At 43.2% G+C, this 17,054-nt stretch overlaps 1 protein-coding gene across 1 annotated transcript in view; it reads right to left on the bottom strand.

Annotated features, from left to right (window-relative positions):
• The window catches only part of LOC308088536 (neural-cadherin), a gene marked incomplete at both ends in the record, with an annotated part of 375,895 nt that overhangs the window by 63,299 nt on the left and 295,542 nt on the right, over positions 1–17,054 (bottom strand). Inside the window, 5 exons of the mRNA XM_080433011.1 lie at positions 403–569; positions 2,026–2,206; positions 5,798–5,921; positions 6,493–6,620; positions 12,502–12,629. Of these exons, the coding sequence (XP_080289137.1) occupies positions 403–569; positions 2,026–2,206; positions 5,798–5,921; positions 6,493–6,620; positions 12,502–12,629 (728 nt within the window). The remainder of the gene's footprint in view (positions 1–402; positions 570–2,025; positions 2,207–5,797; positions 5,922–6,492; positions 6,621–12,501; positions 12,630–17,054) is intronic.

Genomic DNA, 17,054 nt, shown 5'->3' with positions numbered 1-17,054 from the left:
AGACTGGTGTTGTGGTGGCAGATAGTGGCAAGATGTTAGTAACTTCATTGGCTGCAGGCGGACACAGGTGACATTACGTGGTGGTATTAATTGACAGTATTTAATAGACGAGTGCACAGGAAAACAGACTCTCCTTTGGAGATTGGACGATTCAACTAAACAACTGATTTCGTTTTTTCAGTTACAGTATGTTCCTGTGGGTCATGAATGCCCCTGGTGGATTGTCTGGATTAATTAGATTGTTAGTCAAGGGTGCCTGGCAACACGCAGGCACACGCGCACGCGCACACACACACACACACACACACACACACACACACACACACACACACACACACACACACACACACACACACACACACACACACACACACACACACACACACACACACAGTGTCTTACCTCCAGCCGTAGGTATTCACTCTGTTCCTTGGAGATTAGGTTGAGGATGGTGCTGCTGTGTTTGCGGGTTCGTATCAGTACTTGGACCACTGTCCTGCGGGCTGGCAGAGGGGACGCCAGTTGGTAGTGTGCGTGACTGCGTCCATCAAAGGAATACTGAGGGACCTCTGGTTATCACAATACAGAGGCCCGGATACACACACAGACATACGCACACACACACACACACACAGAGATAGCGTTAAAATTCGGGATAAACACATTTTAGGCAGTTTTGATCTCCAGACAGACCAACAAGAAACCATTGGAACTAAAACATAAATTCCCTAAATTTCCCCACAACGCATGGAGCCAGTGGCAGGGCAGATTACATTAACACTGGTTTAGCTTGGAACATGTTTGATTGAATTTGTGGGCCTATATTCACTATAAGTGGACCCTCGGTAAGCCAGGCAAGTTAAACCAAGAATGCCTAAATCCGTTTAAAACTAATTCCTCCATCACATAGCCTGTTGAAATAACTACAGTACCTTTCTAATCCCTCTTCCCTAGCTATGGAAGAGGAGGAATATTTCATGAAGTACCGCCTTATAGGGCAAAATGATGGCAAGTAGCACCTTTTCTGTATTATTCAATCCTGCATACAAACTGACATCGAACTCTCTTGGCATGTTTGTATGCATTGCTCATGTTGTGTTTATTCAGGCTGAACAACGTATTGGCTTGGGATTTGTTGATCTTAAAATCTATATTCTTCACCCACGACCATGTTGTTCAGGATAATGTACCTGTTTTCATACACTAGCCTGATGGGTCAGAGGTTAGCACTGTTGCCTCACAGCAATGTGTTCTTCTGGGTGCACTGGTTTACTCCCACATCTCCACACCAATTAGGAACATACAGAACTCCTGCAAGTGCCCTTGACCTAGTTCAGTGGCCTTAGAGCTGGAGCCGGTCCCTAGGGGCAATTCAGTGGCTATCCATTACGTCTAATAGTTAGAGGTAGTATTTAATATATATATATATATAATAGCATTTCCCCAAGGATTAATACAGTTTAACTTCAAAGCTGCAATAGGTTTGGAGCAGCACCTTTTGGTTTGAAAACCAAAAAAAGTGTGTTGCTGGTGTCAGTAAAAAAATAATTCACCAAAGCTTAAATTAGGCTTAAGAAGACAAGGAGACGCCTCCGGCTTGGCCGACCAATCTAACGAGCACAATGTTATAATTTAACATGATATCGGCAGTGTTGACGGGTGGGAAGCCGGGTGGGAGGGTGATCTTTGTCTCTGCACTAGGGACTCCAGTTTGGTCGGGGTGCCTGTTCAGCACAGAGCGGAACTGGACATGTGGTTGTCTACACCCTCCCCACGCCAAGAGTAGGGGCTGGCTCTGACAAAAATACACATGGGAGGAATTGGCATAATTACAAAATTGGGGAGAAAAATAGATCAAAACAACAACAAACGTGTCGCACCACGACGCATTGTGAGCTTGTAGATCTGCTATTTTCGAAAAACACATCTCTGGAACCAAAAACGGTTCTTCTATGGCAACACTCAGTTTTGGTTCCAGTTGGCACCATTATTTTTCTGTAAAAAAAAAAAAAAAGTTTAGTTTACCCTCTTCACACTGGTGGCCCGTGTACCCAGGCACACACTGGCAGCTGAAAGAGCCCCACTCGCCACGGCAGCGTCCCCGGTGGCCACAGGATGGATACCCCATGTTGACACAGCTGCTGTCTGTGGTCAGGCATCCTGGAGAGCTGGCCTGGGAGTCTGCTGGAGAACCCAAATCATAGAGCTGGGGGAAGAGGAGAGGGAAATTTGCCAAGACGCAAGAAGGGGAAACAGGAAACAAGACAGTGGAGACAAAAGCAGACAAAAATATAACTTGACAGTGGAGCGAGGCAATGTTGAGGGCAAGGAGCCAGAGGGGCACTTGGAGCGCCGATTGGGAAAGGAGGACAGGAAGAGAATGAGATTTACTATAAGAAAGAGAGGAAGAATTGTGAAAGAAAACTTTTAAAAGGTGATTGGGAACATGGGTTCAGGGTAGGGCAGACCTTTATCGTTCAACTCTCATCTCTCGCTCGTTCACGCTCCCTCCTTCTCAATCATTCTCTCTCACACACTGACGATACTGAGCGTCATACCCATATAATCTTGTGGACAAAGAGCACACCTGATGCTCAAAGGACAGGGGAACCTTGAAGGCCTTAATTCCTGTCCTCACAAAAGCATTCAGTAAAACACATGAATATGTTCAACCTCTCCTCCCCTTTCCTCTTTATGAGCTCATATCACATCAGTTGTGAACACCATGGGATTATGAGGATTGTGAGAAACGACAGACGGCGAGTCATTATGCCAGGCTGCCACTGATTGCTGTGTTCATTTGAGCACCTGGTTGAGATTTAGTGTAGTCTTTTGACTAAAATTTTAGTTGTTTAGTTTTTTGTATAATTGTGATGGACAAATCATTATCTAGTCAATTTGTGATTTTTTTTCTAACTATGGTGGCCTTTTAACAAGATGATTTTTTTTTAGTTGTTTGAGTTATTACAGCTGACTAAAGTTGATTAAATATTTTTAATTGCATTTTAATTGGCCATCCTCCCTGACTCAAACAGTTCCTTCCTGTCTGCATTCAGGGAGGAATTAACTTCCTAATGAATTATTACAAATTATTATTTCTGATCATTTAGAAGATACAAGCACTTTTGCTACAGACATTTTGTAATGTCAAAACTAGATTACCTCTCTCCGATAATCGATATTTATTGCTTCAGGTGCGAATGTCGGAGGGTGGAGTGCTTGTTGAAATCTAGCACTGATTTAAATGTTAAACAAAAAAGAAAGAAAGAAAAAAAGTATAGCTGACATGTGGGTGAAAGTTTGGCTCAACAAATGTGGAAGGGCGGGTATACCCCAGCTCTGGATACATCTTCATGGAACTTTAACTGGTTTAATGTATCCCGTCCTGTTCTGTAAAGCCAACTTTACAGTAGACAAATGCCTGATTCTACCCATGACTCGACCCCTACCTACAGTAGTCTGTTCGGGGTAGTGTGCGGGGCATGTCTATGGAAGCAACCAATGCAATTCAAGCTCCAGCAAGCTGTCCCTCTGTTTATCCATACTTTCCAAGCTGATGGGCCTCACTGCTCAAACATTTTAAACGAACTACTGAAGCATGTATATATTCCCCACTGATGTCCTCTCTCGAGCGATGTCTTTGTCTGGATGCAGTGTTTTTGCTAACTTTTACATTTATTCTGCAATGCAGTGACAACATCCTTTTTTTCCATGATACCCATTGGATTCAGTCAAATCAATGATGAGTACTGGATGTGGGTGCGTAGTTAGCACACGCACGTGTGTGTGTGTGTGTGTGTGTGTGTGTGTGTGTGTGTGTGTGTGTGTGTGTGTGTGTGTGTGTGTGTGTGTGTGTGTGTGTGTGTTTGTTTGTTTGTCTTTGAGTGCACAAGTGAGCACAGTATGATGCAATAGCACAAGCTTCATGCAGACATCTGTTTTGACAGCTCAGAGGTGAAAAAGCAAACTTCACTTCTCGTGGCACTGCGCTAAATGTCATATACACAAGCTGTCCAACATTGTTTACTCTTGTGTTCACTCAGCATGTAAGCTGCTGTAAACTGCAGCTCATCTTTATTTATTTATTAAGTTTGTTTCACAATGTATATAAAGTTCTCAATATTGCAAAGCATAAAACATCCTATGTATTAACGTTTATTATTTTCTCTGCTAAAACATTTTCTGGTATGTTTTTGGCCCTGTATATCAGTCTGTTTGTGAACAAAATATATTGCATTGATTTTCACTATTTTGCTGGACAACATTCACATTATAGAATTCATATTTTAAGCATATACATTGTTAGGTCCAGCGGCTGCAGCATAATGTGGGGGAGTAAGGCAGAAGTGTTTACTGCTTCTAGTAAAGTTCTACTTGATAATCAAATATTGCAAAAATATGGCCCTATATGCAACTGTAAGTTTTGTACTATCACCACTTCACAAGATTAAAGTCAAGAAACTCTTAATTCCTTCTGTCAATTGTCATATGGTGCAACTTCGGCAACTAGAAAAGTGCATGAAAATTTTCAGGAAAAGAATGTTCAGCAAAACACAGAGAAACTATTTTCTTTTGAAAACTGACACATTTCAGCGTATGGCTTTCATCAGAGTCATCAACACTCATGAAGGCCATAGGATGAAACCTGTCGGTTTTCAAAATGAAGTTGTTTTTCTAAAATACTGCCAGTGTTGCTAAAATGTATCTTCTCCAATTACAGTATATTCCTCAAAAAGTATCTGTAATTTTCTCTGTAAGATTACAATGACAAACAGACAGACTTCTGACAATTCTGACACATTTGCGCTTGCCTTGGCAGGTGTGTGCTCTACTGAGTGCTTTCTAGTTGTTATTATTATTATATATAAACTAGTCCATACCCGGTCGACGCATCCGTGGGGGGATATGCGCACATGATCTGGCAACCCGGGAGGCAGCCCCGCAACCATGGCGACAGTGTTTTACACAAAAACGCCAATAAACAGCTGAGATTTGGTGATACGGGCTTCGCTGTTAGGTGCACATGGTAATGGTCAATGGCTGTGTGCAATTTCGGATCAATTGCTCCAGCCGCTGAGGAGAACCGGGCAGAGCAATTTTGGCCTCACCAACCACCAACCATGACACCATGACACCAGGACAGAGGTTTGTCAAATTATAGGAGGATAAATCTCCCCTTTTTTTCCTAAATGTATTATTTATTTCTAAATGAGTCGTTATAGCAATTGATTCCTCCCCACACACATTTCTGTGTTGTCACTGCTGTTGTATCCTACTGACTCACCTGCTAGTGAGGAGACCCCACCGGGAGGGAGTAGAGCCTTCATTCTACTCCTCCCGCCGGTTGCACTATTATCATTATTATTATTATCATAATTATTATGCTATTATTATTACAAGGAACAATGCTCATGTCCTAGGGAAACGTATCAACATGAATCAAAACCGTTTTAGTGCATGCGCTTACAAAGCATGTATGCCCATGTCGTTGTGTTGTGGTGTTTAAGCAGCAGGAGGTGGCATGGAAAAGGAGAAGGAACGGAAAGGGAGCATTGTACTTGAAAGTAATAATAACAACATCAAGGCAAATGCCAGGAGAGAACATGGTCTAGTGAAATCTGGCAGTAGCATAAGCATCTGCATATTTCATTATAACAGCATCAAATCTGTGGCATCTGCTTTACCTTCCGTGTGCCAACGTGGGTGTGTGTGTGTGTGTGTGTGTGTGTGTGTGTGTGTGTGTGTGTGTGTGTGTGTGTGTGTGTGTGTGTGTGTGTGTATATACACTGTTGGTTACCTTGCTGTCCACAATGAGATTGCGGATGCAGCCAGAGAAGTGTTTGTGCTGGAGCTGGGGATAGACGTAGGGAATGTCCTCATTGACACCTCCTAGTTGGAGCACCTGGCTCATGTTCAGGTGACTGCATTACACACACGCATACACACACACACACACACACACACACACACACACACACACACACACACACACACACACACACACACACACACACACACACACACACACACACACACACACACACACACACACACAAAGCCCTTTGATCATTTTATGACAGAGATATGTGCGCCATGTGTTGCTTGTGTGTGTGTGTGTGTGTGTGTGTGTGTGTGTGTGTGTGTGTGTGTGTGTGTGTGTGTGTGTGTGTGTGTGTGTGTGTGTGTGTGATTGATTGATGTACTTTATTTAGTAAGACATGTGAACAGTACATGACAGTACATAACAGTACATGGAAGTACAAATTCACAATACAAGGTCTACTAAACTGGAAATCTCATTAAGCACTAAGCTTGTTTAAGATGAGAACCCCATGCACACAAATCATGATGTGTGTGTGTGTGTGTGTGTGTGTGTGTGTGTGTGTGTGTGTGTGTGTGTGTGTGTGTGTGTGTGTGTGTGTGTGTGTGTGTGTGTGTGTGTGTGTGTGTGTGTGTGTGTGTGTGTGTGTGTGTGTGTGTGTGTGTGTGTACCGGTCAGTGCTGGGTGTGACCCCTGTCACTTCACAGGAGGAGTGGTCTTCAGTGGTCAGCCAGCTGCCCAGTCCCTCCATCTCCATCACCGCTGCTCCCGCACAACGATCCAGGGTGAAACGTACTTCCTGGAGGAGCACATGCACACATGCACATGCGCACGCACGCACGCACGCACGCACGCACGCACACACACAAGAACACACGTTTGTCTTACAAGCTTTTGGTAATACTTAACCATCTGCCACCTAACAATAATCCTAACCTCAAAAATTCCAAACTAAGACTAATCTTAACCTCTTACCCTAACCTTAAACCCAACCCCAAAATGCTGAGTACCGTAGTTTGATATCACTTCTGACATCACTTATCTTTTATTATTTTGACTATCTATTTTACTGGTGCCTGTATACAGAGTACCGAAGTCCTGACATCACTCGTTCATCCCCTGGGTTGCGGAAGTAATTTCTCTATGGAGAATAACATTGGGTCATCTTAGAATCGTCTCATATAAGAATTGTGGTCCAAAAATAAACAAACTGTCTCGCGATATTGTCAGGGAGGTGGCTCTGTATTATTGCGAACGCAGCTCCTTCTGCTGCGTTCGCGCAAGTGGAGCTTACTATGAAACCGTGCTCGGGTTGTGTCTCTGTGTCTCTGTGTGTGTCTCTGTGTGCACTGCCTGCGTGCAGCTCCTCTGAGATAAGTAAATGTCCAATTTAGACGTACCATACATCAAATGAAAGGTCTTTGAAAACTGAACACACCTGTCAAGGTTGCGTTTAAGCCCGCCCCTTCCCCCGGAAGCCACGTCCCGGAGAAGGCTCCTAAAAACTCCCCATTGAAACCCCATGTTAAATGAAAAGTGCCCGAATCGCTCTGAAACTTTTTCTACCCCCCCTAAGTGGGGGTCTACGAACAAATACTTTGGGCTCGGATTTTGGCTCCGCCCCCCGGAAGTGGGTGAAACAGGCACTTCAAACACTTTGTTGAATTGTTCAAAAACATTAAAAGTTTTTTTTTTGTGATTTTTTTGATATTTTTTTTGTATTTTTTTATAGGTTACTTTTTTTTAAATATTTTTTTTGCGTTCGCTTCCCGCGTTCGCGCGTCTTACTTGTGTTATTACGGTTATGATAGTCAGTCACTCATATTTGATACAGTCTGTTTCTGGCGAAAATTTTACTAATTCGGCGGAAGTAACATTAGCGTTTTCTCACTGTCAGTTGATGCTTCATATCATACGAGTCAATTCGCCGGGGGATCATTTGTTTATTTTTGGAACACAGTTCTTATTTGACGCGATATTAAAGACTTCTATGGGAATTCAGAATGGGGGGGGGGGGGGGGAACCAGGTAGGATGCGTAAATTACGTCAGGCTTCGGGTGCTCTATTGTTTCACTATGAGAGTACCACATTGGAAATAACTATTTCAATATTATACTTTAATATGTTGTCCGGCTTTGTAATATTGAGTTGTACAATACATTGTGAAAACAATTCTTAACATTCCAAAACAAAACACGCACACATGTAACACGCACGTCGCACGCACGTCGCACGCAAATGCACACACACACACACACACACACACGCTCTTTTTTTGGTTGATGTTGTTTGAATTTTCTGCAAAATGGTTTGTCTAAATCTATGAATTCAGCATTTTGTAATTTGTGGACCCCCTTGAAAACGAGATGGTTAATCTCAAGGGGTTATTCCCAACAAACAATTTCAGAATTTAAATAACAAGCCTTCATATTGTTCCAGCTGAGGCTCAAAAATAGAAATGGATATGATTGATTGATTGATGTTTTTATTCGCAAAAATGCATATATTACCATATATTTGCACATATCTATTGTCAAAAGGATAAAACACAAAAAAGCTTCAGAACTTATTTCCATTTGGGTCCTTTGAGTGCAAATCTGTGTGCAAACTGAGTGCCATGCGATTAGAGGGCAGCACTGTTGTGTTCGCTCTGTTGATGAATTGAATACATACAGTAGGACCACTATGGAAAAATGTCCCCAGGACCCTTTTTCGGTTATCCTTTTAGCCCAAGTGTTTTACTGTTCTTCTTGTGTTGTTAAATTCTTTTGACTAATAAAGTATTCAATCAATCAATCAATCAATCAATCAATCAATCAAAGCAGAGACATACAGAAATATAGAATCCATCAAAAATACATTCATAAAATGTCCACGTATACTAAACAAGTAAAATTGCAAAGAACATCATGGGTACTGTAAAAGGAACCAGATAAAACTCAACTAATTGAAAGTTAGGTCTAGCAGCTGCTATTCAGCCAGCTCTTTATGGGGGACTTGTAATTAACAATGGAGGCAGTTGACGTTAAGCCCAGAACATGGTCCTTCCGACATTCGAACTATCCTTCGGAAAGGGAGGTGATATAACTACAAATTGACGTCTGATGTCCTGACTCTCCAAACTATAGTTTGGAAAGCCTGTTCGAACCGGAATATTTTTGGATGTCGGAAGGCTCGCAGGTATAGTATAGGAGTAAAAAAAAATAGTTATTTTCTATACAGCAAAGCAACACAAGCATCTTGTTCGCTGCTGTTGCCAATAGTATATCGTCGCTGTTTATGTGTTTTCGTCACTTAATGCCCTACTTCGTCGTACAAGAGTGTCAAGCTAAAGCAGTGAAAATTGCCGATCTACAAGCTCACAACTCGCCGGATGCAACGCGTTGTTAATCAGGTCATGTGTTACAAGTACGTGTGTTTATGTAATCATGTTCTAACTGTGTCAAAAAATAAATAAACATTTGGTTCTGAATAAGCAATCTGATAGGCTGTGTATTATTTGCCAAAACATAATTGTCCAGGAGTTGCATCATATAAATACACAAATATTAATATATTAGTGTTTAATTCACAAAAGTAATTGAAATGTATACCATATTGTACCATATAAAAGCAATAGAACACTTGAGGTTGTGTGAATGACATTCCATGTTTGAAGATGTGTGATCATAGCAGTGATAGTATTCACCATAACGCTCTCCCTCTCATGTTCTATAATTGTCAAGCTGGCAGATGTTTAGCATATGGAGATCACTCAATTTAGCAATTTGAGTGAGAACAGTGTGACATCTTTAACAGTCCCTCTGAGCCTATAGGGTGAGCTGAAGGGGGGCAGATGAATGGCTCCTTCAGCCCTGATAAGGGACACACCGGTCCCTCGAAGGTAAAAGGGCTGGCTCCCACGCACAAGGCTGTAGTCAGTTTCTCCACTATAATATACAGTAGCAGATTAGAGTAGTGAATCTGCCAAGACCTCCCTGTGTGGCATGTAGTTTCCTGTCCTTTGATCTCATTGAACTTTATTTAATCAGATTGTGACTTCTATGTGCTGCTCATGGGCTCCAGTTTCCTACACTGTAGAAAAATATTTGATTAATCACATGAGCCCTACTGTCCCTATTCTCAGCATGTCATAATGGGTGAAAATAGCATATCTGAGTTTGTAGATCAGCTATTTCCGGCATAGACCCCTGAGGGACTCCGGTCAACTAAGGATCCAATCCAACCCAATGCACTTTATTTATATACTGTAGCACATCATACGACGCAAGGTTACCAAAGTGCTGCACAAGAAATCTAAAAACGAAATACACTACATAAGCTAACACACATAAAACAAGAACAACAGAAAAGCCTAGTAAGAAACAAAAATAGACAAACTAAAAAGAGACAAATACAAGCTGTACCAGCGTCAGCAGAGAGTGAATCTAGGCAGAGTCCACAGAACTCTCAAGTGGGATCAAAAGCCACGGTATAAAAGTGAGACTTAAGGTGAGATTTAAACGTTTCAAAGGTGGGGGCCAGTTTGATATGGGAGGGTAGCTCATTCCACAAGGGGGCAACTACTTAAAAATCTCAGTCACCCCTGGTTTTTAAAAGCGTCTTTGGGACAAGTTTCAAATAGTAGTAGTGGTTAAGCACTGTAGTAGGTAACTACACAGTCAAATCTTCAGTGTTAATTGAACTCTGATGGTGTACAAATGGTTTTGGTTACAATTGTAGACTTGAGTTATTAAGTGGATACAATGTGTACACATTAATTAAAAACAGTAGTGAAGTACAGTGTAGAGGTACGAATTGTGTCTTGAGTATTTGGCTGCCATAAAGTGTTGAGAATCAACTCCCTACTGTCACATTTTCGGGCCGTGTAAAAGCAGCACCTAACCTCCTAACCATCCTTGGCCCCCCTTTCCCCCCCTCTATACCAAATCACCGATCTACAAGCTCATTGCAACGCGTTGAAAGCTTGTAGATTTCGTTCACCTACTATGACATTCATGTGGTTACCCATGGTGCTGTGACACCATCAAACCAGATAGAGTATCTTTCTTTCAACAAACTACTCAGCTGTAGTGAATAGACTGATGGCATGAATGAGCACTGTATCACCATCACATTATGAGCTTCATCACATTATCACCTGTTGTTAATGGAGGTGCATGGCTCTGTGACTCACTGTATTCATTCAAGCTGCTTTCTTGCATCAGGTGTAAATACGTGTTTGTATGAGTGTATTTTTCAAAGCATGGCTCTCTAGCCTTTGCGTCAATGCGAGGCTGACCAGGAGGTTGATTTTTATTGAACTGAATGAACAAAAGAATCACGCTTCTGTTGCAACTCATAAATAATTTTAAGTTGGAGATATTGGTTGGTTGGTCGCACGTGCACACACACACACACACACACACACACACACACACACACACACACACACACACACACACACACACACACACACACACACACACACACACACACACACACACACACACACACACACACACACACTTTTAATTATTCATGTTGCACCCTTTGACAGGACCACTTTTTAAATTTGCTCTCAGGCAGAGTGTTGATTTTCATTGAACTTGAAATTGTTGCTTATAGAACCACGATTTCTACATTCTGCTCATGAACATCTAAGCAGGACTTGTTGCTGTAACAGTTTCAGTATGCCTTGCTTTGTACTTCCAGCCTCCATCAATAATTGAGAGCTGCCCTATACGTACGTGGAATGGGAGATGTCAGTAGACTGAAAGGCCTCTTTTTTTAGCGATGAAACAGCGGTGAAACAGCGGTGAAACAGCGGTGAAACAGCGGTGAAACAGCGGTGAAACAGCAGTGAAACAGCAGTGAAACAGCGGTGAAACAGCAGTGAAACAGCGGTGAAACAGCGGCGAAACAGCGGCGAAACAGCGGCGAAACAGCGGCCGCTGTGAAACAGCGGTGAAACAGCGGTGAAACAGCGAGACTACAGGCCATTCATATGAACTGTCACACTTCCTATATAGCCTCAATTTACAAGCCGGATGCTAGCCTCTTGAAACAGACAGACAGACAGACAGACAGACAGACAGACAGACAGACAGACAGACAGACAGACAGACAGACAGACAGACAGACAGACAGACAGACAGACAGACAGACTGACTCTCTCTTCTAGACGTCTCACCTCTGAGTAGCCCCACCATAAAAAGCTAGAGCAAGCTGCTTCCCAGCGTGGGGTCCGGGGACCTCTGTAACTCTGAGAGTGTACAAATAGAACCAAATGGACCCTTACGGGTTCCATTTGGTTCCATGCGTACCCTCACAGAGTTACATGAACACAATCCCGGATATAAGAATGTCTATCAAATGGGGGTCTGTGGCCTCATGCATATAAAACCGGGGGCCTTGAAATTAAAAAAGTTGAGAATCACTGAAGTAAACTCTACTGGAAGCCCAATCTACACTGCTAAATCCTCAGTATTAATTTAACTCTGAGACTATACACTCTCTAGCCTTTACGAGCCTTTCTGTACTGTTTGAGATTAGTTTCCATTGGCAATAGATACAACAAAAGAAAATAAATGCCTCCATGCATGGGTCAAACAAGGACCTATGCAAAGCTTTTCAATAATATTCATGTACAGTATTCTCAATAAATCCTGGCTGTTGCTCAGCGGGGTGGAGACTCATACCTTGCTGTTGCTGCGGACATCAAGCCGATGCCACCTCCTGTCTGCCACGTTCACGTTGCCAGGCAACTGTAGCACCAACGTGCCTGAGCCATGGTTGATTTTGAGGGTGGGGGTGCCATCTATTAGCTCTGGACAGAGAGAGAGAGAGAGAGAGGAGAGGAGAGGAGAGGAGAGGAGAGGAGAGGAGAGGAGAGGAGAGGAGAGGAGAGGAGAGGAGAGGAGAGGAGAGAGGAGAGAGAGAGAGAGAGAGTAGGCAGGAAAAAAGAGAAGTAAGAAAGCAAGCGTGAGGAGAGAGAATTACTTTTCTCTGTTGATTGCATTTGCCTAATTATGCAGGTGGCAAGTGAATGTCCGCATTTAGAAGGGAACACGATTATGACAAAGACAAATTGACTGATGCATGCAAATGTGCTGTACGTCACTGGAGCTGTTAGCTCTGAAACCAAGCAGCACAACATCAACAGTCAAACTGTCAAACCCTGCTTCTTCTCGTACCTCCTCTAACTTTAATCACGATTTATTGCATAGCCTGGCATAATGCAATTATTATTTCTTCACTTCTCATAGCAGACAATAAAAGTAAAAAAACAAACAACCAAAAGTTATTCTATTTTCTGACTTATTCAAATGGGAAATTAAAAGTTAATGAAGCGTCCCGAGGACTGCTTGTGTGCTCTCAGTGCTATGCAAAAGCGTTATGGGAGGTGTGTGCGGTCTACCAGCCAAGATCTGGCAATCCATCATCAGGCTGAACTTGTAGAGTTTACCCAAGACATAAAGCACTTTAGATTTTAGGGGTTTAATTCTTTCAGTTTGCAGTGTGCTATGCACATGGAGGCCTTATTTGCCTCACTGACTCACATTAAGCGACTCCCTCAAAGTGTAGAATCCATAACCTAAGACCCCTGGCTAATTGAACGCCTGATTACTTTGTACAGGGCTGCCCAAGGTCTGCTCCAATGGTTCCAGAGAGTGATAACATAATTCTGTGGTCTATTGCAATGCAATCGTTGAGGTGATTCCCATAGGTTCCTTATTAGAAATGATACATAATGAACTCGGAGAAACAAAACCTCTACTTACTACAGTTACTCTTTTTGGCCCATAGCACATTATTTCTCAACCTTTATTCTTTGTTGAACACTTAAGCCTAAATTAAGATCCGTTGCACGCCGGGCGTCACCCATCAGAAAAATAGCAGACCTACAAGCCCCTCAACGCTGGGTAGCCTACACCTCTGACTTTGTCTGGGCTTTCATCATCCACCTTGGTGCACATGTCAATGCACTTTTCACTTTCATCTCAAATCTCTTTATTCTATCTCCTGCCTCCCCTTCCCTCTTTTTGTTATTGCCATTTCCATTTTATACTACTTTACAACATTCACATAATTCTACAACAACCATGTTCATATGGCACTTGTAACCTTCCCTATCGTATCTGCATCATTAAATTACAATTGTGTTGATTTCTGCCCCTCCCCCCCACAAAAAAAAAAAGACTTCATACTACAATTTCTCAATATGTTTGTCCATCAGGATTCAATATCTACTGAAGGGAAATATCTTGATGACAAATTTGATTTGTAACGCAAATACAATTTTACTCATTGGGGACACTTAAAAGACTGTGCTTTGTTGAGGCTGGATAGCTGGTACCTTTTAATGAAGATAGCCTAAAAGCCATTGTAAGGTTCTCTTGAAAAAAGAGGAAAGAAAGACGGGGGGGAAAAAATACACAGAAAAGAAAGTCTCTTGGTAATCCTCTTTTTATCTCTCAACTTTCATTCAGTTAAGTGGGAAATTGGCCAAGCCTGTATTGACTGCTTGATGAGTTTGTCTGGCACTTTTGGAACAATCCACTTAATTTCAATATACCACAGGAGATCAGATAATCAACCAAAGTAATTGAGTGCATTTCAAAATATCAATTCAATCCAATACTGGTCTCCTTCAATGAACTTATCCATCAATGCTCATAAACTCTGTCCCCTTCTCTAGCTATCATTCATTTACCTCATTCAGGGTACACCCAGTCCCATTATGTCTTCCTATTGAGATATCTTATTCAATTATTCTTCCCTTAGGCTGACTCCTTCCTCCTCTTTTCTCATCCCTCCCTGCCCACTTCAACTCCCCCCCCCCCCCCCCGCCCCCTCCCAGCTTTCTCTCCTGGGGTCTCATATCTTTCTCTGTGGCCTGCATTACAGCCCATTGGGATGGTCTTGCTGGTCCAGAGATATGTAGGACCTGGCAGCTAGTCAGAGGCACAAAGAAAACCTGTCTGAGCCTGATTGAGAAGACCTTTTCATGAATGTATGTGCAGACGCTCACACACTCGCTCTCTCTATCTGTATCTGACTCACTCACGTCCGCCCGCACGCCCGCCCGCCCGCACGTGTTCAGATGCACACATCGGTGCAAATGTGACACATGCACAATAACACTCACTACACAGGGGCACACACACACACACACACACACACACACACACACACACACACACACACACACACACACACAACACACACACACACACACACACACACACACACACACACACACACACACACACACACACACACACACAGGTTAATAGATTGAAACTGTGCCACTAGCATGAGTGGACTGAGGACATCTTGTTGTGGAGATTGACGTGACATTTTGTCCAGAACAGCAGACAGTACTTCAGAGTCTCTCAGAGATGAGAACGGAGGTGAGAGAGAAGCAGGAGGAAATGATATCAGATGGAGAGGGACGAGTGGGACAGGAAGAGAAAGATCAGAGAGAGAGAGGAGAGAGAAGCCAGACAGTCAGATGGGAAGATGACAAGCCATATTAGGAGTCAGAGAGAGAAACAAATGGCAGAGCAAAGATGAATATACATAAGTTTAAAAAAAGAAGAAGCTAGAAAACAACAACAACAGGAGGGCAGACAAAACAGGAGAAGGAGAGAGTGGGCGAACAACATGATGACTGATGTAAATGTATCATAAATCAGGAACGAGAAGCAGACTTTTAGGGGGAGACAAAGAGTGATGTGGAGAAATAAAAGTGTGTGTGTTGTGAGAGAGAGAGAGAGAGAGAGAGAGAGAGAGAGAGAAGAGAGAGAGAGAGAGAGAGAGAGAGAGAGAGAGAGGAGAGGAAGAGAGAGAGAGAGAGAGAGAGAGAGAGAGAGAGAGAGAGAGATATGCAGGTGAACAGGGTGTTTAAGGTATACAAAGAGCGATGCTTATATGGAGGTTTTCTGCAGTGTTGAACGGGACCGATTTCCTTTCTTGTTTATTTACACTTACAGAGTTGAATTAACACTCTAGTCTAGATCTTACTGTGTGAAAATGCTGTGATGTTTTATCACGATGCTTTAGAAAATATATAGCTCCCACATTTGCCAGCAGTTGAAATGAATTAAATGGCCCTAAAGAGAGAGAAGAGAGAGAGAGAGGAGAGGGAGATGAGAGAGAGAGAGAGAGAGGGGAGGGAGAGAGAGAGAGAGAGAGAGGAGAGAGAGGAGAGAGAGAGAGAGAGAGATTGAAATGGAGACAGAGCCACGGTGACAGGAGAGGAGGCAATGAAAGGTTAGTGCAGAGAGGAGTGGGCCATATGAGCTGAAGGGGAGCAGCTTCATGGGGGCTATAACTGGCATGCTTCTTAAATGCTGTGGGACAGCAGCAGACACAGCCCGGCAGTCGAGTCCGCTTACCGACAAGACTTTGCTCTTTAAACGGCTTGTCCGAGCCATTGGGGCCATGGCTTCTGCTCCTCATGCCTAATTCATTGCGACCTCCCCCCACCCTGGCCCCCCTAGCTCAACTCTCCTCTCATCCTTACACATGCATGACACGGACACAGGGACACACTCACACTCCTGCAGAGGGTGAGATAAAGATGGGAAAAAGAGAGAGGGAGAGAGTGTGTGTGTGTGTGTGTGTGTGTGTGTGTGTGTGTGTGTGTGTGTGTGTGTGTGTGTGTGTGTGTGTGTGTGGTGTGTGTGTGTGTGCGTGTGTTTCTGTCAGGGAGGCGAACACCCACAGAGTTGGGGCTCTTAAATATGAAAAATGTCCTCTTTTCTGATAGCCTGAGGGGACCCAGGAGTCAAACTGAGAACATATGGATTGCATAAACAGCATTACAAATCACATTGGCACACATGAATGCACACATCCACACGCACGCGATCTTTCTCTCTGTCCCTCTCTCCCTCTCTCTCTCACACACACACACACACACTCACACACACACACACACACACACACACACACACACACACACACACACACACACACACACACACACACCACACACACACACACACACACACACACACACACACAGGGGCAGACCATGCAGAGAGTGGAGTGCAGAGAGTTTTGGGTATAAACGATCCGTCAGCCGGCTAGCCAGCCCGCGGCCGACACATATTGGATCTCCCTATCCAGCAGCACTTTCTGCTTGAAAACCGGCACAGCGGTAGGCCAGGGGGTTTCGTCGGCAAAACAGCTCTGTGTAAATTGAGCTTAATGCAGAACGTGTGTGTGTGCATGTTTCCGTGCA

Source organism: Gymnoscopelus braueri (genome assembly GCF_963280865.1).
Source record: "Gymnoscopelus braueri genome assembly, chromosome: 1".
Taxonomy (NCBI): Eukaryota; Metazoa; Chordata; class Actinopteri; order Myctophiformes; family Myctophidae; genus Gymnoscopelus; species Gymnoscopelus braueri.
The sequence above is the reverse complement of the archived record's forward strand: the minus strand, read 5'-3'. Positions and strand labels throughout refer to the sequence as shown.